The sequence below is a fragment of the Hippoglossus hippoglossus genome, chromosome 13 (genome assembly GCF_009819705.1).
Source record: "Hippoglossus hippoglossus isolate fHipHip1 chromosome 13, fHipHip1.pri, whole genome shotgun sequence".
In the NCBI taxonomy this organism is placed as follows: Eukaryota; Metazoa; Chordata; class Actinopteri; order Pleuronectiformes; family Pleuronectidae; genus Hippoglossus; species Hippoglossus hippoglossus.
The window spans coordinates 12,387,152-12,413,330 of record NC_047163.1 but is presented as its reverse complement, the minus strand read 5'-3'; the positions used below and the strand labels follow the sequence as shown (position 1 = coordinate 12,413,330).

Sequence of the window (26,179 nt, the reverse complement as noted above, 5' to 3'; positions counted from 1 at the left end):
ATAAGGAGATCATCAAGGTCAATCGAGGAACACGCTTCTTAGCCACAAAGTTTCTGTACAGTAACCTTGGCAGGAGCTGGTGTTCGGCCTTATTTTGGCTACAATACAGTCGCCTTTCTTTGTAAAAACAAGGTGCAGGCCAAATTATGTTACATTCTTAAAGTCGCCGCGCGAGCTCAACTTTACCCTTCTCACTTTGATAGGTGGTCAATACTAAATTCTTTAATTCAGTGGCATCTTCACAGCCAAGCCACAAGAAGCATTTCCACTGTGTCCCTCCCAGGTGAAGGAAACTTCTTTGAACACGGCAGTTAATCTGCGAAATAGATTCAAACCTCATAAGCAGCTTGGGAGGATTCAAACAGGAGCTTTAGAAATGGCTGTGACTAATATACTTATAGGATATCCTGTAGAATAAAAGGGTGTCTTCTGTATTTGATTTTCTTTGTTGTATTTTAAGTATCGTTGACACTCTGTGACTTGTGGGCTCTGTTAAGTGATGAGTCATGCACTGTCCGACGAAACACTGGAGTAGTGATTGATATGAAAAATTAGCTGAGGGCAATGTTTTTTTTTTTCATTCTTAATCATTCATTCATAATTCCGCGTAAATCTTGCCATGTCGGGAGCTGTCATCTTAATCCTCCCCTGCAGCCATAGGGGACTATTTCCATGAAACTGTCAAATAAATTCAATGAATCAATAAGTTTTGTGTTAACAAATAGAAGGCAGGTTGTCTCACCTGTGTGGAGACGCAGACAGGGTTGCAGTTAACACACATAACTTCAGCTCTAAAATAACGAGCTCTGGAAGAAGGTCCATCACTGGAGAAGCAGGCAGACACGTAACGACACTGCTTGCACACTCCTTGTGATACATCATGTGAAAAATATGTAAGACACTTGAACATACTCTGTATCTGGACTGCAATTTCTGCATTATAAAACCTATTACAAACAGTTAGAGCTATATTGCATCTATACATCTAACAGTACGCCTGCATTTGGCACCATCTGGGTACTGGTGTCAATAATGGAACCCACCTCCTGGTGTGTGCGTGCCTCTTCAGGTACAGACTGAAGCAGGTGGTGTGTAATTTGTGTCTGATGCCTCTCCACGTGTGCAGGTTGAAATAAATCTCAAAAGACGGGGTGTGAGATTCACGGTGCGGTGCATTGTTTATCGGGCGCTCGTCTTCATGGGGGATACTGGGGTTCTTTTCTCCCTCCAGCTGGTTAATTGCATTCACAAATCACCCCATGTGTAAACTGGCTCCCGGTTACATGACAGGAATGAAAGTCGAGGGCATAGTTTGTTAATGGAGAGAATAGAAGAACGTATAAAATATAGTTTGTGCTTTTCTGAGACAGAGAGAGAGAGAGACACAGAGAGAGAGAGATGTTAATTGTATAGTTCTCAGTGCAGTGTTTATACCACAGTCCATTCCCACAATATCATTTTTCAGGTCGATGTAATGCACATCTTTCACAGGCTGTAAATGAATTACTGCTCAATCATGATCAAACTATTCATGTTTCAAATCTCCTTCATCAAAATCAATGTGCGTCCCCCCCCCCACCCCACCACCACCACCACCACCACTACCACACACGCTCACGCACACACACACACACACACACACACACTCACACACACACACACACACACACACACACACACACACACACACACACACACACACACCTTTTTCCCCATTACTTTCTAATCCTAAAAAAAGAAGAAGAAAGCGCATCCCTTGGCGCACAAGTGCCGTGCGGAAAATGTGACACACACGCACATGGTGAGTTAAGGTTTCAGCAGTGCCCGTGACATTAAGGGAAACACACGTCCCTGGCCGGGTTTAAACAGACGTAACCCCGCCTCGATTCTCCACAGTTCTTTACAGTCTCCTGCCTCCGTCAGAGCCGCGAGTCAAGCTCCTGCGCGGCGCACGGACACTTTCCATCGCTCCTCTCGTTTCTCAGGAGCGCGACACTGGATGAGATCGTTCCTAGAAATCCTCCTGCAAACAACTGGAAGGGGGGGGAAACAGTTGATGAAGTAATTAGTATATATTAGTCCTATAGAGTTTTTATGTGGATGTGATTTTTGCTCGCAGTTTTTTTTTTTTGATTTGCCTCTCAGTGAATTTGCCTGCTGATGCCTCGCACCCAAGCCGCGGCGCAGACTCGGTTAATTTACGCAGAGCAGCTGTAACAATGTTCGGATACAGTGGGAGCTAACTGCATGTGGATGCTCTTGGACTTAACAGCCTGCAAAAAACAAGGATTCAGTCAAACTTATGGCGTGAAGGTAAGACAGTCATTTCATTTTTTTTTATCTTCGATGTGCCAAACTTACACCAAAGAACACAAATACTCTCTGGTTTTATTAAGTAGCCTCATACATATTGTTTAATAACGCATTTCCATTCCGGAGGTCCAGTCCAGTCCAGCTCCTGAGAGACTCCCCTCATACCAACTGATTTATTGCAAGTGATTCGCGAGATATTAACTTTCAAGGTGCTTTTTTCTGATTTGTCGTTTCGCCCTGGAGCGCATTTCCAAACCAACACTTTTCTGTGACTGTGAGTGAATGAGTGTGCGCGCATCTGCGCACGAACGGTGCAGTTGCCACACGCGCAGCCCTGTTTACAAGGAGGGTTTATTTGTACAGCAGGTCGATTGTTTACAGTATTGATCCTTGTTGTCTTTCAATGCAAAACAAGTGGAGGCAAACATTGGCTCTCCTCTCTAACCCAGTCCAGTGAGAGTGCTCTACCCAAGCTGTTAGTTGAATTCTTGAGGATGGCTGTGCGTCTGTGCCAAACTGGAAAACTGCTTTCCATCCCCTGGCGCGCAGGGTTCAGATCCGTGTGGGATTCAGTGGCTGGTTCCTCCAGAGGCAGCGCGTCTCCTCTCAGCGCTTCATGCGGAGCAGGTGACTGCTGCTGCGGCTGCACGCCCCCCCCCCCCCGTCTGCCACCAGCCCTCACTGAGCAGCGCTAACACGTCAATACCAACAGGCCAAATAAACGAGGAGGTTCATCTGCATCTGTGGCACTTACTGTAAAAGAGGGTTTACAGTTAGTGAATCGGGTATTTTCATTCCATGCATAGTCTGGTGCTGCTGCATTTGTGTGCATTTGTCATCACAAAACTTTACCTCCGCACAACTCTAAATGACGTTGGGGATCTTTATTCAACATCAGGGAAAGGATTTTCAAAATAGCATATGGCAGAGAATGATAATGATGATATCCAGTTACTTTTCAAGTCAACAATAACTGAAGACAAAAAGGAAAAAGAACACACAGAAAAATATGATAGGTCAATGCAGAATGTCACATAATCGTACCCAAAAACTGATGCCTTAGGTAAAAGACAACACAGGCAGTGACATTTGGTTGGCAGCTTCTCTGGGTCTTTAGCCAAAACACCGGACTGCCAAATAGCTGCTGCTGGTTTAAAAAAAAAGGATGCAGCCAACCCTCATTTTACAAAGAAAATTGATTGTGTCAACTCCAATTGGGCCGAATGAACGATTCGAATGCTTTTTTTAACCCAATAAATTGACTTGCTAACCCCAAGTGAAAACCTCTTCGGTTAAATAACGAGGTATCTGCTGCGACTGGACGGTGTGTCCACCGGCTGTGCATCCTTCAGACAGGGACTCTACACCTCTGTGACTGATCTGTCGTAACGTGTGTGGAAACCAGCCTCAGCAGAGCTGCCTAATGCAGCGCTTGTCAAGCCCAGCTGTTTGACACAGACGGCTCCACCGAATCAAATCTCCTGCAGCATGCTTTCAGACAATTGTCCATTTAAAAGCAGATGTGTAGCTCAGAATTAATTACTTGAATTGCTACACAGTGGTTAAGAGGATAAGGCATACAGCATTTGCACAGTGGTTAAGGGGTTTAAAGCCAAATGACTTGATGCAGCTGGTCAGTAAATATTGGAATTATAAATTCAACACGCTGCGCCCAAGAGAGATGTCATGCATCAAACAAAAACAACACCGTGTCACTACCTGTGCTTCTTAAATCCAATTACAAGCCCAAACCAAAGTTGTTTGTTTACAGGCTTGTGGCGGCCACATTTTTTTTGCTGCAGTTCTCACGTCTGTGTGTCAGTATGTCTAATACCTGAGTGGACCCAGGTAGGCTGTCTATCGGCTCTGCTCATGGTGCAGCATCATTACCACATGAGCTTCTTCTTGTGGCAAACAGAGATGCTGAACTGTCAAAGTAAGCATGTATTGCAGTTCTTCTTGATGGCAGCAGCTCATTCACTGCTGCCTCTGCCCTTTCTCCATTTGGGTTGACAACATTTCAAGTCTAATTAACTTTGGCTATGTTTGAACTCAGATCTGCTTTCCTCTCATATAAGGCAGAGCCAATGGGACTGATGCCGTTTTCAATATAATTTTCAGTTTTCAGGTCATTCTTGGAATGTGATCAGTCAATTTAAATCTTGTGCAGTCAGATTTTGGCCTCCCTGTAAGGGGCTTTTAGCATCTTCCGCTACCGTTTACGCCTGTGGTTAATTTGAGTTTGAATCCATAATAACTAATAAGAAGAACTAAGTGAAGCATGTTTGTTCTGCTTCTTTGTACAGTTTAGCATTATAAACTAGATTTCTGTGACGTGTGACCACAACCTCAATTATCAAACATACAAATATGAAAGTCATATACCAGAGTAGGTCTCTAATGCACTGATGTGGGGGTGGTGCAAGTGTATTGGAAAGCATTGGAGGAGTGATGCATACTGTGCGTACACACTGTGTGGGCTTTATCCCAGTCAGCATTGCCTAGCGTTGCTGACTGCAATCTTTTAATAGTAATGATGCTTTTTCATAATGATGTCATCATGTTATTTATAACATATTTGATGAATGTTTGTTGTAGATCACGTCTTTAAGGTTGTTGGTTGCAAAAGTTAATGCATCTGTAAAATATGTGACACCATTTCCTGATTTCATAGTGACGTCGTGATGACATAAGATAATAAATTGTTTTGAATTTAATCGTGAATTCTTTTTCAATCCATAGCTTTAGATTGTGTCTATAGTCCCGTTAGCTCTATTATTTGCTGGGATATCTCGGAAAATGTGTTCTTTGGACCATATTTTGTCGACCTTGACCCTGACCTTCGAACAACCAGTTTCAAAAGTTAATCATCTGGAGATGCCCTCCAAAGTCACACTGAGGTTGATGAAAATCCATCCATGTGTTGTTGAGTTATTTTGTATATACACATACACACATGGGTGAACAATACCTCAGGATCACATAGGATAGGGAGGCTTTGCAATATGACGACACCATAAGGCATACAGTATCTGTTTTATTGAGGAGGTTCTACCAGTTTCATAAAACACTATTAAATATATTTGTTCTCTGTTGAGTAAAAGTGGGACATTGCAGATTTGGGTAGAGGAGTCATCTCTGGCCTGCCTTAATACAGGTTAAACCGTGTCTTGTGGACTTTGATACTGACATGATTGTTTGTGATGGCTTTGTTTTCAGAAAAGTTAAACCATATAAATGTCAATGTCCCCGACGCTTCTTCACGGCTCTAACACCGGACGCAGAATCTTCTGTAGTGCAGTGGATTTTTCTCTTAGTTGTGTCGATGTAGGCAGAAGAAGCAGGAAAAAATTGCTTAAGTTGAACCAGAGTAAACAAAAAAGACAGGAGAGCGTGCGCAGGAGCTCCAGTGACCTTTGCGTGTGGCTCTGTCTGAAACATAAGCGAGCTAAAATTAAATATAAACAGTTTACCTTTTTTTGCAGAGCCTAAAGCATAGGCTGCACGCCGGATGCTCAAAATGACCTCCAAATTGCAGACAGTGGACACATCAACCCACATAACCAGCAGTGGAATTCTTGCTTATCAGTAATAAAACTGCACAAGGCTCATGTGAGAGGCCGGGGCGACTCCAAAAACCACTGGCACAGCTCCTCCTGTAAATTGTACATCACGTGTGCGGCGGTCATGTGGCTCATAAGGCCCCATTGTGCTTTAACAATTAAATCAGTTAATTCTATTGGATCTCTGCGAACGTATCCGACTGGCCGACAATCTGGCCTCCCCTGAAACCCATTCCCCGGCATGTCAAATACGTCAACACTCCAGGGACCAGCACCATCACTGAAAGGATGGAGGAGCCAATTAGGTCCGAAAGCCAATAGAAGACCCACCGCGATCTGGTTATGCTCCGGGTAACAGTTGTGTGTTGAAAAGTTATGTTAGCTGCTAGGTCTGTCTGTGCATTCATTGTGTGTCCATGTGACATATGGATCCACATTGTGTATTTATACCTTATGGTGCATTAGGAGTAATAATGCAACCCTAAATGAGTAGGTAGGGCTTGCATTTTGCTGCACGAGGCACTGCTGTCACTGAGTCATTCTATTTTAACACAAATTATATTTACTTTTTACATATATTTTACAATAGTGACATTTCTCGCTGTAACCAAACTGTATTCTTTGATTTTTCAGTGCAGTTTGAAGCATTTGAAGATCACTGACACCTTCACAAAGGCCTGTCTTGCAAACATACAAAGTGACTTCCTTGCACAGCTAATTGCCTTATACACACACCTAATTCTCTGTTGGATGGAATTGCATCACCACGTGTCTTAATTTCGAAGCCCGGGTGGTTTGGTCCTTTGTAGCTTGAGCAACAGGCAGTTAAAAGGTGCATGTGTGTGTGGGAAGAACAATGAACCTTTCCATGACTCCCACTCTCCCTGATTGGCTGCAGAGCTGCACACACACACATGCATTATTCCCCTGAGAGGTGTGAAAGGGCTTTAGCTACAGTAAGGCTACAATGTCAGAGGATATCAGGCACCTCCCTTGTATTGTCACATACGCTGCATACAGATTTACATCTAGAATAAATGTCACTTGACTTGGGGTGTCCCAATTGGCTTTGGCTCCTGTAGACCTTGATAAAATATCAGAGGTAAATGGTTTAAAACCGACTTCCAGGCTCGCAGGGGGATTCTTTGAATGTTCGAGCAAACAATCTGGACCAGAGGGATGACGGACATTGTGCAGCAATTAACAGGCCGACAGAGCGTAAAGGAATTAGGATTAATAGCAAAAGTAGAAAGAAAGAAGAGAATTTCCCAAGAGAAATAGACATTTCTTCCCAATTATCTTGCTGCCTGGTGTTTGGTCTGAATGGCCTGAAATGGGACTGTGTGGTCCATTCGAGAGTGTCTCCCTTTAGACTTAAAAATGATTTACACCGCTCACCATCTCTGCCTTAAAAATGCCAAACATGAAAGGTTGAAAGTGAGATCAAGAGGGGTGATGGATCAGATTCCAGCTTGGCATGATAAGACTCATGCGTCACTTTGAGAAAACCTCTTGTGTCAAAGCCATATAAAAGCTGAGGTTATACAGCCTTTCAGTGGTGGCTTCCCTGACATTTCCCTCAAGAGTCTGCTCTTCTTTTGTTTGGTGAACAAAGAAAGCATACATCCTCCTGTCTGTGTGACCTTTTGGTCATAGCGCTGATAAATTAATGTTCAATCAAATACTCTCATAGCAACTGGTGATCTCGGAAAATAGCAGAGGCAACAGAAAGCTCCGCTTTGAAATAAGATTTTCCATAGAGCACAAGTGAGATGAATTGAATGTTCATGATTATGTAAATAGTTATAGTGCCAAACCTCCTGAGGGTTAACAGACAACCCTATAGGTTCTTCATCCTATAGCCACTTTAATTCAGTATTGACTGCGTGGTTGCTTACCAGTGGCTCTCATCAACCACATACATGTAACCATAGGCAGCCATTTCCTGCAGGCAAACTCAGATTAGCAGAGTACTCGCTACCTGCTCGGTGTGAATGGCATAGGCAAAGGTTGGAAATGAAGCTGAGGATCTTGAAATGTTCCTCAGTCGAAGCACAGGTTAAAAAAAAATACTGCAATGCTGGACTCGAGGTCGTCAGGTGAAATATGACTCAAGTGGGTTGCTCATGTTTGTCACAATGCTGGGATTTTGTTTGGTTCTACTCAGATATAGACTCTAAGAGCTGCTGTGTTATTGGATCTTTCTTACCTTCAAAACTGCAAACCTCTCAGTGATCACAGAGCAGTTTGCATCTTTTTTTCACATATGCGGCAGAAGTGACAACCCTGATACATCGTGGTAGTTTGTGGTGTCACGACTAATCCATCAGGACAGTTGACCTTTTTGCAGAATCACACTTGTTGCAGCTCCAGTCCCACTGAGGTCTTGTTGATTTTCTGGTGTTGGAGCTGGTGGTGTAGATTTACAGTGAGGGCAGGAAATCTCACACATGCAAATTTGATCCTGCTGAAACCAATTTTCACTTAGGAAAGGGATCACATGTTTTCATATACATAATCAATTTGTGGCATGTTATCACAGGCCCAAGCATTTGCTTACATGTGCTAAGTAGTGACAAAGACACCTTTTTGTCCACAAGTAATTAAAGCTGTTAGCTTTGCTGCAAATAGTTGAGGTGGCCACATTCTCATTTTGTAGTTTTTTAGAAGTGGAGCTGCAACATAAAATAACGCACAGACACCAGATGCGAAATGCTAAATTGCAAGAAAAGTGACTTTTTTCCCAGTCGTTTTACGGACTGACGGCTTGGACATTTGCTGTCGGATAATCTCTCTAAAAACAATCTTCATGCGAATATGCAGAATCTGTAAGCGAGGGATAAGATTTCGGCCGTTTTGATTCATTTTTCTCTCTTGACCAATCATGTTTGAACAGGCTCTGGTTGCCCACGGGTAAACAGTCGGTGTGGAGAGCAACAGAGGTGGATCACATTGACCACACGCATCGGCTATCTGCTTTTCAATTGATCAGTATTCTCATGCAGATAGCTGTGAATGGAGATTAGCCAAAACGGTTGTCTGGACCTAAAACAGCTACATAAATAATCTGGTGTTTGTGTGAGAATCTTTCAACTTGTGCGGACTCCTCGGACTGTAAACAGTGTATGGGGGATGGAAGATGGAGTCTACGCTTGATGTCATATTAAACTGGCCGTTGACTCTGAGATTGTGCGACTGAAAATGTATTCCATGACAGTATGTTGTGATAATTCTGTGGTATGCTCACAATTTAGCAGCAGATGAGTCAAAAAAAAATGTATCTCTGTGTAAAAAGACATAGTAGGGAAGTAGGGATATGAAAATCCTCAGAAAGACACAGGTATCACAGTATCCTTACCTTGGTCTTGATCTGCGTATCACTAGTGCAAAGAGTCTGGTCCCCAAGACAAAACATAACGCTACCCAGGTCAGTGTGGGTATCTGCAGGATTATAAACTGTCTCAGTTGACTGTGCAGAGCAGCCGAGGCATGGATCGGCTCTGGAAAAACCCTGTTTTATTTACCTCGCGTATTTTATAAACAACACAGCTGCAGACAGGCGCGGTGGAGGCCTGCAGAAGCACTTGATTTACCTTTGACTTACGAGCCTCGGTTGGGCAGGCAAGGTGTGTCAGGAAAAGGCAGAGGCAGGGATGTATGTACTGTATGTACGTTTCATGCAGTGCAATGGAACAGCAGGCGGTGGTTGTGTGTGTGTGTGTGTGTGTGTGTGTGTGTGTGTGTGTGTGTGTGTGTGTGTGTGTGCCTCACAAGAGACAAGACCTGTTGTTAGACTGAAGCTTCCCTACAATCTAATGAGGTCGATGGAGGCTTGTTACCAACCTCCCTCTCCCCCCTTTCCAGTGGGTGGATGCTCTACCATTTTTACCCTTATGGTTTGAATTGAGTAGGTAATGGCTGAAGTCACCGGTACTATAACCTTTACGTCTTATTGTATCAATAACATCGATGCATAGGTTTTGTACCCAGAGGGCATCTGTCTTTTGAGCATGATGCATCAGTGGCTTTTGTATTTAGCCTTTTTTACGTCCCTCTCTTCCTTTCTCCCAGTGTGACTTGTCTTGAAGCTTCCTGGATGCTCTCCAGTATTTCACTTTGCCTCGCCTTCGTTTTGACAGCGTCCCCACAGTGAGAAGTCCCTTGTCAATGTTAAAATTTGCTCTCTGAATGCCATTTCCAGTGACACAGGTTATTGCATATGTCACTCAAATAGATGACTGAGTGGTCCCTGCTGTATTCTTCCAGTCAAGTCAGGTAATACAGCATCCTGAGACAAACTCTTCTTATTTTCCGTTGAAACCTAGCGGTGTTAATCAGGTTTATATTTACATTCGCGCTCGTTCTCTTCTAAGGGAAAGATCCACAAATATCCAGTCTGCAGTATATCTGTGGGTTCAGCACCAAACCGAGTGCACCTTCACGGATCTTTCGAGAAAGTGTGTCGTAATGATAAGTATAGAGAGCAAAGGGGCCATAATTGCAATGGGAAGATGATGACACGGTAATTGCACTGCTCTGAATGAGCAGGGGGTTTTTTCAGCACGATAAAAGTCATAGAAACAACCACCTACACAGGCAGCCCATTGAAAGTAGCTCCACAGTTGTGATGACTTGCTTCTTCTCTCACACAGCAACAAAAGAGGAGCAATCTTCCGGGGAAAAGGGAGAAATCACAAGATAGTCATTGACTTTGCCAGCATCAATGATTTTGACCGGGCAACTAAGAGGGCTGTGGCAGTTAGAAAACTAATTAAGGGGAAGGCTATCACAGGGGAGAATCAACACTTTGACAGTATTGACCGAGTGGTATCAGCGCGAGGTGCTGCTTCCCCTTTGCATGCGCTGATACTGAGAATTAGGAAAAAGATTTAAAGTCGCAAAAGGCTTGAGAGGGGAAGCAAAATTGAGCACCCCATCTGTATCATTAGAGCTGCGGATGCTCATTACCTTATTACACAATTCAATGAATCAAATCTGCTGTGAATTATTGATAGTCACATTGGAGAACATATAAACTTCATATATTAGCCACTCAAATGTGATTAATGAATCTATTATCAGTGGGTCTCAAATGCGTTATATATTCTAAAACATATTTCACAGTGGTGGTGTAGCATTTTCAACAATGCTCAAGAATGTGAAGGGGAAAATGGGGGAAAATAGAGCAAAACAACCCTAATGGAATGTGTCATGTTTTGGAGCGAGGTAATGAAGGTACTAGTGAATGGTGTGTTTCGGCTTCCCGCTGCATACGTTGCGTGTGCAGTGTGCGAGCATGGGTGGGCTCGTCAGTGCATGCGTGTGTGAGGGATTTCAACAATCAAATCTGAGAGCTACACTCTCCCAGCGATGCAATACAAAGGCTTATGTTCAGATTAATAGTGTCGTTTACTGCACAGTTTAATAAACTAATGACTGCATGACTGCTGCATGATTGGATGAGATTAGCAGTCAACAGCAACGAGAACGCGCCTGATAATTAGATTTTCTCCTCTCTGTTGTGGGGGACTGGATGCAATTACACAACAGTTGCCACGTATGAAGCAGCATAAAAGCTGCTATTGTTAGATTAATACTTCCACTGTGCCGCGCCAGCTTTTAAGATTTCAGCCCAAAATGAAGAATTAGGATTTTTTTGCTAATTAAATTTTTTTGGGGTACAATAGCAGTTACAGCTGAAGCAAAAAACCGGAACAGTTTGTATATTTATGAGGGAGTTATAAGTTAATTATAGTTAAACATATTTTTATTAGGAAGTGCTTATAATTATAGTGCACAGTCATGCCTATTTTGTTTTCCTGTAATTTAATTACAAATTTACTAATCCTAATTACTATAAAAACGCAACATTAATACAACATGGCAGCTAGAAAACTATAACAAACTGCACATAATAAAGTCGTGCTGTTGTAATATCCATTTCTACACATCAGAAGATTCCATCCGTCTAAGTTTAATAAGCTGTCTATGCTTTTGTAAAGCGCCAGATAGTGTTATTGTCGGGAGGATCGTTTTCTCTCGGAGCGAACTTCTTCACAGTATCTGATGGAGGACTGAAAAGAGCCAAGTTCAGCACAGAATACATACAGTCACTGGGTGCCAGACAAACTGCTTCGCTTGTGCTTCTTATCTGTTTTTGTTGCACATGGAGCCCGGGAGTCTGCAGAGAAAAAAGCCTTGTCACCACTGTGGAAATCAAGGATAGTCAGATAATGCCTCCCGCTTTCATAGATCAGCGCAGACAGTCACCTGGGAATAAGAGTATGTGGTTAGATGTGAGACTGAGAGATTGTGGGTAGAAAGAGAGGTCGGGCTATTTAAGGATCAAACTCAGGACAGGTCAGAATCCAGAGGTCTGCTCTTTTTTAGCTGTTTAATGATGAGAGCTGGATACGCCACAGCTGCTTTTCTGTTTTCAGTTTAATAATATTAAACTTTCATATATGAATATCAGTATGTAGGAAAGTACCGTGTAGCAGGAGCAGCTCTCAGTGTGCTTGGATTGTTGAATGTTAGTGGGTCTCTGGATAATGGTGGCACAGTGAGTGAGAATAAGAAAAGGGCATTTTCAAAATTATAGTCCCTCCAGCGCACAAAAATTGATTAAAGTGACTCCAAATAGTTAAATCACGGCCTCTGTAATAGGGTTATAAATGCATACATTCAGTATGGCACCAGTGTAAGAGCCGTGAGGACAGCCTGTGCCCAGTGAGCGGCTGCAGCATCTTAAAGGTCTACGTGTCATCGTAAAGTAGCTTTGTAGTTTTAGCACTAATAATTTCGGTGTTGCAATTCCAATTGCTAAGCTTCACATCCCTTAATTACAGTTGCTATGCCTGCTGAGTTTCTCAATTTCCGCAGTCACCATACTCAGTTACCTGTAATAACAGTTGCAAATTTACAACATGTAATTCACTGTACTCTTCGAAACTTCGAGGTTTTGACCTCATGAAGAAGTCGGATGGAAATCCCAACCAGAATTTAAAATTTTCCCACCTTCCTCTTTTTAAGATGAGATTTTTTCCTTCTTGATACCGATTCTGACACCTGGACATTGCGGACACCTACCACCGATCCGATACCAGTGCTGTGCTACTAACCTGCATGGAAGTGGTGATCTATCAACTAAACTGAAGTCTTGCACACAGTACTTGTCGCTGTCTTATGGGACTTCCCAGTGTGAACTGTTGCCAAGTTGCTGACATATTTGCTAGACAGCACAACTGCTGTTTTGGAGCAGGATGAAGAAGAAGGGATAGAAGTCGTTTTATCTGGGGGAACTACTATACTTTAAAGATGTGATATGTACTTGATGGCTAGCTACCATACATAATACACCTAAAGCTGAAAATATGCATCTAGAAGTTTCATACAATATATTTTTCGCGGGAAAAAGTATTGAGGACAAGGGTTAAACGATGAACATGACCAAGCCACGATCATCCACCTACTCACATGTAAAGTAGCTTTGGACATTTTGAATAGTAATGCTATGCATAATCACTTCTTTAGTTTACCTGAGTGGATACAAAACACGTTGACCTCGTATATTTAATCTTCTTCTCAAGTCTGAGCAAAACAAGGCCAAACATGCCATACACAGCAAAGTCTGAGGCTGGTAAGTAGTCTCAACACTTAGTAAAACTGCAAGCAAATGTATTTCTAAGACAATCAAAGTGTTCCTGTTATACAAAGTGCTCAGAACATTTTGTGTTTCATGCACTTTGTCTCACAAAGTCATTAGTTTTTACTATCTACCCACTGTGCACTCTCCAAACTGCCGTGCAGAACATGCCAGTATCGCAAGTCAGATAAACAGTCTGTAAAAGCGTGTATGGTTATTTCCTGTAGCTGTTCCAGACAGCTTATCTTAGCACAAGTGTTAAATGCTTGTTGCCCAGACTGCACTTTTCATGACCAAGCACAAGTTTTCCAAGTCCATCTAAATATTCGCATTGGAGTTTTTCTTACACTGGGACATTTTGTCACATACATTTTGCTGCAGTGTATTAAAAATATTCTGGGCTGCTGTCTGGATTTTCCCGAGAGAGGGATCCAGCCACATCTCTCTATCCTTTCCATCAGTCTGTTAAGTAGACTCAGAACAAAAACCAGTACAACAAATGTTAATGAGTTAATGGATATAATGTTAAGCCATTGTTTGAACTAGAAATTATAATATATCACACTTTAATACGTTTACTTGACTTGATCTCCAACACACAAACACCGCCCCAAAAAAGTCCACTTGAAGCCAAAATATGAATGTACACAAACACTTGCCTTACAAATGAGATATTTTTTACATAATTCAAACTATATTAGTCCATTTGATACTTTTTTTCCGCTTTGTTTTCACGCATTGTTCGCTCTGCTGGCTGCCAGGTTGTTTTAATGGGACAAGCAGAACCCCCACTGGGCTCCTTCTGCTTCTATCTGTGATGGTAAATTCCACTTTGAAATTAAGGCTCACAATCATATCCTCATTTTATGTATTTGAGTTTGTGTTTTCTTACCCACAGCGTGTTGAATGCTGCTGAACTCTCACCACGGTTGATAATAATACAGGGCGACTGCAGCACCACTCACTGTGACCCCCAAATAGACACGACTGAGACAATAGAGGCAAATTCAAGAAACCTTTGCACAAAAGTACAGAGGACGGCAGTTAATTACCGGAGCACTAGTACACCGAGTAACATGTGTTTTGTTGGCACCTTCTTTGTTGGAAAATAACAAAGTGCATGTGTTTGTTCAAAAACAGAGAGCACGGACTGAGAGATGTGTGCCGAAAGCAGGAAATTGCAGCACCTTGGAAAATAATTACAGAGAAATTGGCATTGATCAGAAACACAGTCAAACCTTTGACATGGAAAAGACAATTTCTGCTCCGAGAGATCTCGGAGCAGATCTGCTCTGCTCTGCTCTGCTCCATTGTATTTATTGCAACTTTGACATTATAATTATGGTGAATTTACAATATTCTTTTTAATTGTTGTAGTTGATCAGAATTCTACCATGGAATAAAATGTCTAATACTCTATTTAACAACGTTATTAAGCAGCATGAGTTTGATGCTAAGTAATTACACTGGCTTGAGTAATTGTACTTTCTTGATTCTTGTTGTTCTGAGTTTGTACCCTCATGGTTGAATGCACTTATTGTAAGTCGCTTTGGATAAAAGCGTCAGCTAAATGAAATGTTATGTAATAAAATATACCTATTCTGGTCTAACTATAATCTATAAAGGATCAATTTTTGCTCCATTACCTCTGGTGTTGCACATGCATATTTTCTGTACTTTCTCTATGCTTTCATTTTTCTACATTCCTGGCAAAGTACAGTGTTTTTTTATAAATAGATGTACATGATGTTCTCTCAAATGTGACCTATTGGATGCGAGTTGCAGTTCAGCTCTTATCAGTTTACTTCCTGCTACTTGAAGTCCCTGTCTCATGTCTTTGTTGTTGGCCCGGTGCCATGAACTAATCACGTCGACAAAATTACACAAAACTGGGCCATAGTCCAAGTGCTCAAACATTCCCCCGTCTGTGAGTTTTCCTGTCCTGCCCAGGTATCTATTTCATTCGATTTCCTCGCTCAAAATCATCACCACTGTGACTGATTTGTGTATCTATTATATGGTGGCTGTGTTGGCTTGGTTTTGTTGTTGTTGTTGTTTTGTGTTAGATTGAGGTGACATGTATGTATTAATGAGTAAATTGTTCCAAATACGTTTAGCAGCTTTCTCTTTCATTTTCACCATGCCCTCTAAGCTGCATGGCTGTTAAGCTAAGCCTCTTTGCTACTTTTCCTAAATCCTTCACCAACAAAGTCAAAGTAGAAAAAACTAAAAGTACAGAAACTGGAAATAGTTTGCAAGGATAAAAACTGCAACACTTACTCGATCAATTAAACTTTTTCTAAATCATACAAAAGCAAATGCATTTATTCCTTTTTTGAAGAAATGCCTTCCTCTGCTTTTTCTTTCAGAGTATCAATTAACATCTGTTATTCCAGTCAGTCAATAAACAGCAGTCTCGAATCCCATTTACAATGAAACTGATAAGCTGTTTCTAAATCCAGGGAAGTAGCCCTTTGTGAGAACAACTTCAAATCTTTAAATTATGATTTGAGACGTTGGTAGTGATTTTAAGATCTTAAAACAAGAAAGCACAAACTCATTGTCTGATAATTAGGTATTTTCTCTACCTCACTCATCAGCCAGTAGCTCCTTAATGATATTGTGTCAAAATAATCACACAAGCACAAAATAATTACATATCATTTATACAAAACAAACAACAGCAGGGGACCAAGCACACCATCCTGGGTAACTCCACAATTGACGGCCAACGCCGTTGACCAGCCTCAATCCACTTGTCACTTCGTCACACATAGTTGTCATCCGCAGCTGGATTTGCAATAAACACAAGCCGGCTCTGCAATCAATTGGGTCAAGCAAAATCATTTATGTAAATGTGTTGCGCTGTAAATAATAGAGTGCAGCTTCCAGGGCAGCGAGTGGTCTGAATAAAAAATATGGAAAGAAAAACGAATCATTCACAGTGATTTTCCCCCTTGTGCCCACGTCACAACACACACACAAACAAACACTCTCGTACAGAGACAAGTGTTCAGTCCTTCGGAGTGGTTGGGAAGCCAGTGGGGGATTAGCATTAGCAGCTCCTACTATAGCCAAAGGCGGGAGGGGTTCTGATTACAATTGTGCTAGTTCAGAAGTACACACAAAATTAATAAATTGCTCAAAGGTGTGGTTGACAGTAAGTCAAGCTGAACTGTTGCTAGAATCTGGAAATAAAAGATCGCTTTCAACTCAACTCAGTGGCACCACCATTGCAGGAGAGAACCACTGAGGCAGCACACAGCCAGCGTATGGACGGTGCATACAATTTAAAGATTAGAAGATTTCCACTGTGATACTGAATTTAAATGGGGAACACCGGTTCATAAATCTGCATCGAGGCATCCTGTCTGATTAAGATTCATGAATCTGCTTTGGTCAACAACTCTGACCTCTGACACACCTGCGGAGAAGGACATTATTATTACTCTCAGGTACGGGTCACCGAGGACATCATTTAAGGGAAATGAGTTATCGTAGGCTGCAGGCAGAGAGCAGAGGTTTTGCTTATGGACGAGCACCAGCTCTCAGGCCAGCAGTGAGAACAGTCTCACGTACTGTACGTAGAGTGGGCAAATAAATAAGATTAGACAGCACAGGGCATCTGCAGGGTACACACATAGACTGTTGCCCCAGAGCAATGCTTACACATCTGAACAGCATCATTCTTCCCTCACTCACTCCCTTATTCTCCCTCTTGTTTTTTTCCTCTCACTGCTTCTCTCTTAATCCGTCTGCTCCCTCTCTCCGCACAGAGAATTTCCTCCGCCCCCCTCTGGTAACCTTTCCTATTAATTTGCTTAACTACTGGGCTCAGAAATTGTCAGAGTCTTTGGCGCTGGACTCTGTTTTGCTCACACAAACATACAACACACAATATGGACCACACATAGTTCCCTGTGCAGAAATACAAAGTTCAATACACCTAGTTGTGAAGGCCCTTGTGTTATGTAGCCACTTTTGCTTGTATAGTCGTATGATTGTACATAAAGCACCCTGATATTACCTGATTATGTCTGTAATGACAATCTGAGCTAATTAACTCTTTAATGGAAGTTTTTAACATCCACAGTCAAGGCTAGAATAAGTGTGAAGGAATAAGATAATCTAATTAGTGCAGTGACATTCGGATGTTCTTTAGGTTAGATGTACCTGAACCTATTTAAAAAATCATATAGCAAATTGCTGAAAGAGTCTGTCCTTTGCAAGTGCAACGTGTCCCGTTGTGCAACGTATCCCGCTCACATAGTTCTGCAAACGGCACAAAAGTGTCTCTGGCAAACTTGGCCTTCTTAAGTCAAACAGTTAAGCAGATGACTGTAACTAATGGAAGGAAAATAATAGCATTGCTGCTAAAGTAAGTTCAAGAACTCCTTAACAAAAATAAATATTGAAACAAATAATGAAATAAAAAAAGGTTTGGAGACAAAGCGATTCTGGAAAACTGTAAATACTCTATATTCTCTCTTGAATTTTATTGGCTGGAAACAGAGGTAACAGTGAGGGATATAACCCAACAAGGTGAAATTGAAAGACAAAAATGATGTGCAGAAACAATTACATTTGTAGGAAAATAATTGTGAGATTGTGAAAGTGAGATTAGGTGCAGAGATAAAATTAGTTGGATGTCGATGGGGAATTGAAGTAGGATGCAGTCAGCAGGAGCAGCAGCCTGGAAGGCTGCAGAACCAATTAGGGTGTGAGTGAGGGGGAAGGAGGGAGAAAAATGGAGCTGGGAGAGAGGAGGATGACAAAAACATTAATCTAGACAGGTATGAGGGAACGGCACGGCTGAAGGTTTTGTGAAATAGGATGTGACTGTGTACTTTTGACTATCTGAAAAAGATGAGATGTATAACTATATTAAGTTTGCAGTGGTGGCTTTGTTGTGTTGCAGTGGAAAATCTGTAGTAAAAAGTGTCAAATCAACTGATAAATGAAGAGTTATGTCATTATAATCAATTTAAGAAATGATTCAAAGTACCCTTCAAATATTTATGAGGCACGTTGGGGCCATCATCATATTCCAGTCAGCATTAGAGTTATGGGTAGATTGGAGTTGAGTTTCCAGCAGTAGCAAATAAATCAGTTCGATTTCATAATGTGATCAGAAGCTCACGTCACAGTTACTGCCACAAATGCAAAGTGTGACACAATTGAACTGAACTTTAAGGATTAACAGTGGTGTTGCATAATGATGCATTGTGACACACACACACACACACACACACACAGAAAACACTGCTCCTGAAGCTCCTTAAACGCCTCGTCAGATCCTTACAGGGTATTGTGATGTCACAGGACATTTGCAGGCCTATAATTCGTGACTAGAGTTCCCCTAACAAAGCCAGGTATGAGTGAGCAGACATTTCCTACACGTGCAGGAAGTGGTTGACCAATTACAACGGAGTGGGCCAGCTGGCCAATCAGAGCAGAGGGGGTGGGTCTTAAAGAGACAGGAGCTAAAACCAATTGTTTGAGACAGAGGCTGAAAAGAGGAGCTGCAGCAATGAACAGTATGCGGACAATGAAAGTTAAGTGTTTTCTGAACTTTAGAGCATGTAAACCATTATAAATTAAACACAAATTAAAGTTATGAACCTGAATATGAATATTACAAGTCTCCTTTAAAAAGATGTTATCTAGATATTACCCCAGTTTTCCAAAACAGATTTTAAAGCACTTACAGTTGTTGTCAAAGCTTTTACTTTGATTTGACAATACACAGTTACATAATCTCAACAGTTCACATCTTTCTTTGAAAGTAGTTTTGGAATTTTTGACCACTAGTGGGCAGATTAACTCACTTGATTTTGGTAGCCAAAGGTCACGGTGGCCTCAAAAAGTATGTTTTACTTGAAAGTGATATATCTTAAGATCAGCTTGAGGGAATGTCTTCAAATTCGGTACAAATAATCACCTAGACTCAAAGATGAAAGATTTTGGTGCTCCCTTTGGTGCTTGGAGGTCAAAGGTCACAGTGGCATCAGAAAACATGTATTTGGGCTCTTGAATGTGAAATCTCAAGACTGCTTGAGGGAATTTCTTCAACTTTTGATCAGTTGTCTCTTGGACTCAAAAGAAAGTAATTACGTTTCAGTTGTCAAAGGTCTCAGTGCCCAATTTGAATGTTGGGGAAAATATTATGTAGAAACCACCCACAGGCAAACTAGAATTACCGCACTGCGGCTGCATGCTTCCGCCAACCAGTGCGGTGATTCTAGTTTGCCTGTGGATTCTCCGTAACCTTTGCATCACTGACTGTCTTACCGTGCATGACTCCTGCCTGCATTAAAACTGAGACTGTTGATTTGAACTTTGACTTTTGCCTGATTCTTGCAAGTGAGTCAATGTTCTGTTCTCCATACAAAATGGAGCAATGCACCTGCTAGAAGGAAATACAATTTCTAAATATTTCCAAACATTTTTGCAAATCTTTATGAGGAAGGAAATCCATTAATGTCTTTGTTAGGACTTTTGAGGCAAAACACTGAATGTAAGCACAAATGTGTTTGTTGCAAACTGTCTCATACAAAGAATAAAAAAGAGCACCTTTACGTGCCTGTCAACATTTTGAAAGGTTTTCTTGTGTTATGACTTTTTGCTGTATTGGATGAGTCAGATTCCTTCAGAAAAACTTTCTGCATCACTTGAAATAAATAAACAATGTGTATCACAAAATGTTGTATACACAAGGCCACTCACCAGCGGCCATGGGATGCATTGTAATGTAAACCAGTTCCCCAAATGACCCTCTTTTTCCTATTAAGTGCATTCCAGCTGCCAAGGACTTGGTTATTGATCAGAGGCAAATATGGTAGATTCATTCTACATGATTTTTATTTAGAGCTCCTATAAGTTGAAAATCAATATGGAGTTATTACTGGCTACAAAAGGCTTTAAGAGATTAATAGACAAGTTGTTTCTTACCCTCGCTGACTACAAATATTCACATGACGACACATTCAAATGCTGCTGTCTCTCTTTGTCTGCATATTTTTCAGGGGCCGTACTTGGCCTTCGTCATTCACAGCTAATGGATGTCTTTACCCAGTATGCCTACAATGACAGTTTCTATGACAATGGAACATGGAGCTTCAACGAGACCGATCGAGAGCACAAGCACCCGTACAACTACTACGCCATGCTGCTCACGCTGCTCATCTTCGTCATCGTCTTCGGCAACGTGCTGGTGTGCATGGCTGTGTCCAGAGAGAAGGCTCTGCAGACCACCACCAACTACCTGATTGTCAGCCTGGCTGTCGCAGACCTTCTGGTGGCCACGCTGGTCATGCCCTGGGTCGTCTACTTGGAGGTAGGAGATCAATGATGTACACGCACCATTTACATATGTATGTCTTTGAATATGCTTGAAGAGACATATATAAGCTGACATGCCCAATGAAGCAGACGTAATCTCTAAACCTATACCAGTTTTTATTCTCTGTGTTAATCTTTCCGACATCAGAAAACAAACGGGAAAAGTGATTTGCAGACTTCCAGTGTAAGAAGATTCCTGTTTCTGCATCATGTCCAATACCACAAATGTGTTATCTGTCAAATTAATATGAGAAGGTCGGCACTGAGAGCCTACTAGATTTTCGCAGTGGATGTGACCAATTTAAAATTGCAAAGCATATACTATGCAAAGAGCGGACATTTATGTGAACTCCGGTTCCAGAGGAGCAAGCTGCCTGCATTTATCAGCAGGTCAAAAGCTCAAGGTGAAACCCGGGTGAGGGCTGATGTCTTCACATCAGCATTGTAAATACCAGTTGTGCAGTGGTTGAAAGCCTGTAATAGCAGTGCTTTCTGACAGTGTCAATACGAGTCTATTCAGTCAAAGGTCACATGTTTATGAATAATTCTACCTGATTCTGGGATACATCATTGTTCATTCACTCCTGTGTGGGGTAGAGCAGAGCTGCCTGTTAACCTCTGCAGCCTAAAAGGAGAAGAGAGAAGAGAGACTCAGGTCGAACATAAAATCATCTCCAATCTACCAAATCAATAGCGAACAGGATGTGGTCTATCTCTCAGAAAAAATATCTCTCCACTGTATCTCTTGGTCTTTGCCCATCACCTCTGTTTGTCTTCTCGGTCCTGGGGTTATTTCTGACCATCACCCTTTAGGTCATGCTGTCTGATGTAGAGAAAGGCAATCTAAGACAACTGAGATTCGAAACCTCCTGTGTCTCTCAGTGAGTCATGATGATTATCACTGCGATCAGATTACAGTTTATAAATCCATAAAATGTCATGGTCTCGGTCTGTGTGTTGGTTGTGGTCGTACATGCAGCACTGTGGGGATTGATAACATGTCACTGAGGCATCACTTTCATTAATGCAGAATTTAAAGGGGACATAGCATGCAAATTCCACTTTGTTAGTGCTTCTACATGTTAATGTGGGTATCTGGCATGTCTACCAACCCAAAAACTCTGGGGAAAAAACACTCGTGCGTTTTGTTATGGTTCCTCTAAGTCAGAAACGTCATGCTTGAGTGACTCGATTGAGCTTCCTGGGTTTTGTGTCGTAACAAGGCACTGGAAGTCTCCCTACATGGCCTTGGCCCACCCCCCACCTCGTCCCCCCCCGTCCCCCCACACTCGTTACGCCGGGTTTACACCGGAGGCAGCGAGGCTGCGAGGCAGCGCAGCGCCGTTCCCAAGCGCGCAGCCGCCTGGCTGTTCACACGGGACGCGCATTTCTCCGCTGGTCAGCCCGCGATTCACTCACTTGTGGCATTTGTCTGGATCGTTGGGACTGGGAGGCTGCAGCAGTTGCTCGGGCGCGACCGCTCGCTCTCCCATGCGTGAGCTGGAATTTGTGTCAGCGCCACACAGCCAGCAGTGTGGAAGACTTCCGCAGTGTTCAGCACTACTGTAACACTGGCACAACTCGTTACGCCGGATTTACACCGGACGCGGACGCGCCGCTGCGAGGCAGCGCAGCGCCGTTCTTAAGCGCGCAGCCGCCTGGCTGTTCACACGGGACGTGCATTTCTCCACGCTGGTCAGCCCCATAGACTGTATATATAAGGTCAGCCCGAAGTGACCAAAGTATGTTACAGACATTTCATTAAGACCCCAAGGAACCATATCAACTTGTGGTAAAATGGGCATGCTATGTCCCCTTTAATAATAACCACTCATTGTCGTTGCTGTTCCAAAAAACATTATCAACAATCAACACACTAAAGATTGTTGAACTGTAAACTATGCAAACTGCATCCTGTTTCTGTTTATTCATATGTGTTTGTTCAGTCAGAATGGTTTGCTTCATTTTTCTGTTGATGTGAATACGCAGAGAGGGAACATGCACCCGGACATTTTGGAAAAGTAGAAGTTGAATTGTAGCCAGCCGTATACCAGAGCTCCAAACTGTAGCAGGACTTTGTCAATAAAATATAAACTTTGGGATCAAAGCAGAGAAATTTGTCTTGCTTTGTATGTTTTTCAACTTTATGTTGCCTGAGCATAAATAATGCTGCAGATTCAAACTGTTTTTGTGGGTCTTTTTTGCCCCTACTGTGCTCAGATGAGGAATGAAAACATGATAATAGTTAAATAGCTGTGTTACAGTTCTTTATGCTTAACTAGAAGCAACCTCGAAGACGGCATACCTCCGCCAATCCAACACCCTGTCTCATCATTTTAAAGAAAGTAAAAAAAAAAAATCCTGGATCCACCCATTTATCCAGATTCACTCTGGAATGGTCTCTCAGAATCGGTTGCGCGTGACAACCACCTTTGTGCTCATGCACCCCCATCACTGCCATAGATTAGGTTGATACTGTTGAAAACGCTCTAAAGAAGAAGAAAAAATGAATCCTGGATCCGATCATCCGAAAAATTGCGAGGAGCCTCCTTGGGTCATGCACCTTCCCTCCACAAATTGAATGGAAATCAATGAATACACAACCTCCTCGGCAGAGGAAAAAAACATCATTGATGAATTAAAAGTAGCATATAATGTCTCCATATGATCAATCCGGTGTGTCAGATGAATCCTCTGTCGAATAGCTATAAGACTCATAGCCCTATTTTGGTCACTAACCTTTAATCTATTGAATAAAAGATCATGTTACCCAACAGCAATGTACATAGATTTAGGAGGAAATACACTCATGAACATAAGACACCTGAACAAATGTTGTCACCTGAGCTCAATGTATATATTTTTAGAGCAAAGCCATGAACTCACTTTGTATCCAGTGTGCAGCCTGCACACACAAGCACACACACCAGGAACTCAACGTTGTACTTTGTCTCCTGTCGAAGGAAAACACAATCACACAAAATGGTCCCAGTTTTATTCCTGGTTTCAACCATTGCACCTCAACAACTGCTCACGGCGTAATTGGGAAAATCACACACTTAAAATACTTGTTTGGCACACACACCTCAACACTCATTATTTCTCCAGTAACACCTGACATCTCTCGGAAGCGCCGCACCTTCATGTTTTTACCTCCGAGCTGATCTTAAAGTGACGGTGTTGCCTCAGTGACAGACTACAGGACGAATCACGCAAGCAAATCATACACCACAATCAGCCTAAAGAGTCCATTCTACCCCTCGTTCTCCACATTTAGATTTAGTGGTGACATACAAATACAGAATCAGGTTACAAGAACACTTCTGCTCAGTGATCACCTGCTCTCTTGCTTCTGCCGGTATCCCCTGCTTCTTTCTGTTTATCTTTAGAAAGCCACCAGTGTCACAAAGCCCTCCTTACAAAATGAGGACAAGTATAGAAACAATGGTTAAGGCCTACTTCAGGATTGAAGTGGGGGGGGATTCGTGCATTAAAGGGACACTAAACCAATTCCATAAAGTTGATTCACTCACAGGAGTCACATTCCTGGACTCAAGTCCCTTGTGTGGGTCAAGTCCTACCTCATAATGCAGATGAATAAACCAAACATTATTTCATCTGACCCTCATAAACTTCTGCTCACAGGCTCTCTGCTATAAATGTTTTAAGTCTCCGGGCCAAAGTATGCTGGATGACATCTGTATGACGTCAAGGTTTCCTTAGGTTTTAGACAGTTCCCTGTAGAGTCATAAAATACATTACCATAACAATAAAATCTATTTTAAGAGGCTGAACTCCTTGCGACCAATTTAAGACTGTACATAAAGAGGGAAAACATGGCCGCGCCCCAAAAGGGAAGCCTCAGCTTCTCGACCTGGTGGCTGGCTGCAGTAAAGGTCATAAATCATACCTCCTCCATGTTAGTGGATGGGACATGGACCAAAATAAATATTACACAAAAGTACACATCAAATGATTTGTTTCTGATGGGAAACTTAAATAGGTCTTATCACACTCAAGTTCAGTTTCCCCGTAAGTTTGGTTTTAATTCATTATTTGATACGATTAAAAACAAGCTAAAACCTCATGATTGACAGCTGAGACTGAATCCCATTGGTGTATTGGAGGGATGACGTTACCACGGCTCCATCCCCCGATCACCACTCCACATGACTCTGGCTCCAAACGTGCAAGATGACAGCATTTGCGTTTCTGGATAGTGGGAGGACGTGGAGATGCACTGTCCATCTTCATATACACTCTATGCTTGTGACAAGAAAAACAACATTCACATCAATGCAGTAAACCATATGCGGTAAATCAGTTATGTGTGGGGGTGTTTGTTATGTGTTCTGAAGGATCATCTCCACGATCCATTGAAAGGAAATCCATTGAAAGGAAAACAGGATCAATGAGGGTGGACATCCACCGAAGCGTTGTTGCTATTTTTGTTCACTTATTTGTTTCCTGAGGTAAATTAGGGAATTAAGAATTGATTACAGTGTTTTCCTGAGCACATGTTTGGGGGGGGGGGGGGGTACACACTAACGACAGCGTTTATGGCAGCACTAATGGTATCCCGTCCCAACGGATTCTGTGACAATAACATAGAGAACTGCTCCATTTAAACAGTTCCCTACAAATAGAAGGAATTAAACCCCCTTCTGTTTTATAGACATTTTATCCCTGCAGGCTAACAATAACAATTTGGATGATAATAACAATCCCCCCACAGATTGATAAACTGAGAACTAAGTACTGGCTATGTGTCATGGTGAAAATGGATAACCAGCCTGTGTTTGCGGCAGGGACGCTCCTCTGATTTTGATGTGGAGCCGTTTACACCCTCACAAATAAGACATTTTTTGGTATGAATGGGAATTTGAAAATGTCTGATTGCCTACGGATTAGCTGTGGACAGGTTAACAAAGCTCACATCATTCTCAGGCAAATACCAGCAAGTTTCTAACCATTTCAAGATTTGCATTTGGAAATATACCAGTGTAATGTATTGTATGAAGCAAAGCTCACAACCGCTGAGCTTTAGCTGCACGAGAGATTATTTATTTATTCATTTCATGTTCCCTCAAAACATGTTTCTTCCATCAGAGACACAAACTGAAATTCGGCACGTCTTCAGATAACCCAAACAGACACACTTAGCCATTGTGTTGAGTGTCTGCTAACAAGATTGTTTGTCTATCTTTAAAGCTGCTTTGCTTCTTGATCCACGTGCACATATTTTATTTTAACTAGGTTCTCACAGAGCATAGCCATGACTGAGTTGTTAGTGTTAATAATGTATCAGCATGGAACT

At 42.0% G+C, this 26,179-nt stretch overlaps 1 protein-coding gene across 2 annotated transcripts in view; it reads left to right on the top strand.

The window, feature by feature from the left end:
- drd2a (dopamine receptor D2a) overlaps positions 1–26,179 on the top strand; it is a 43,303-nt gene that overhangs the window by 3,179 nt on the left and 13,945 nt on the right. The window contains exons 1-2 of one of the 2 annotated variants that reach the window (XM_034604869.1): positions 1,810–2,313; positions 20,547–20,857. In XM_034604869.1, coding sequence (XP_034460760.1) covers positions 20,579–20,857 — 279 coding nt within the window. In that variant the 5' untranslated portion in view covers positions 1,810–2,313; positions 20,547–20,578. Of the gene's footprint in view, positions 1–1,809; positions 2,314–20,546; positions 20,858–26,179 lie in introns of those variants that run through there. The other variant, XM_034604871.1, reaches the window with a different exon arrangement.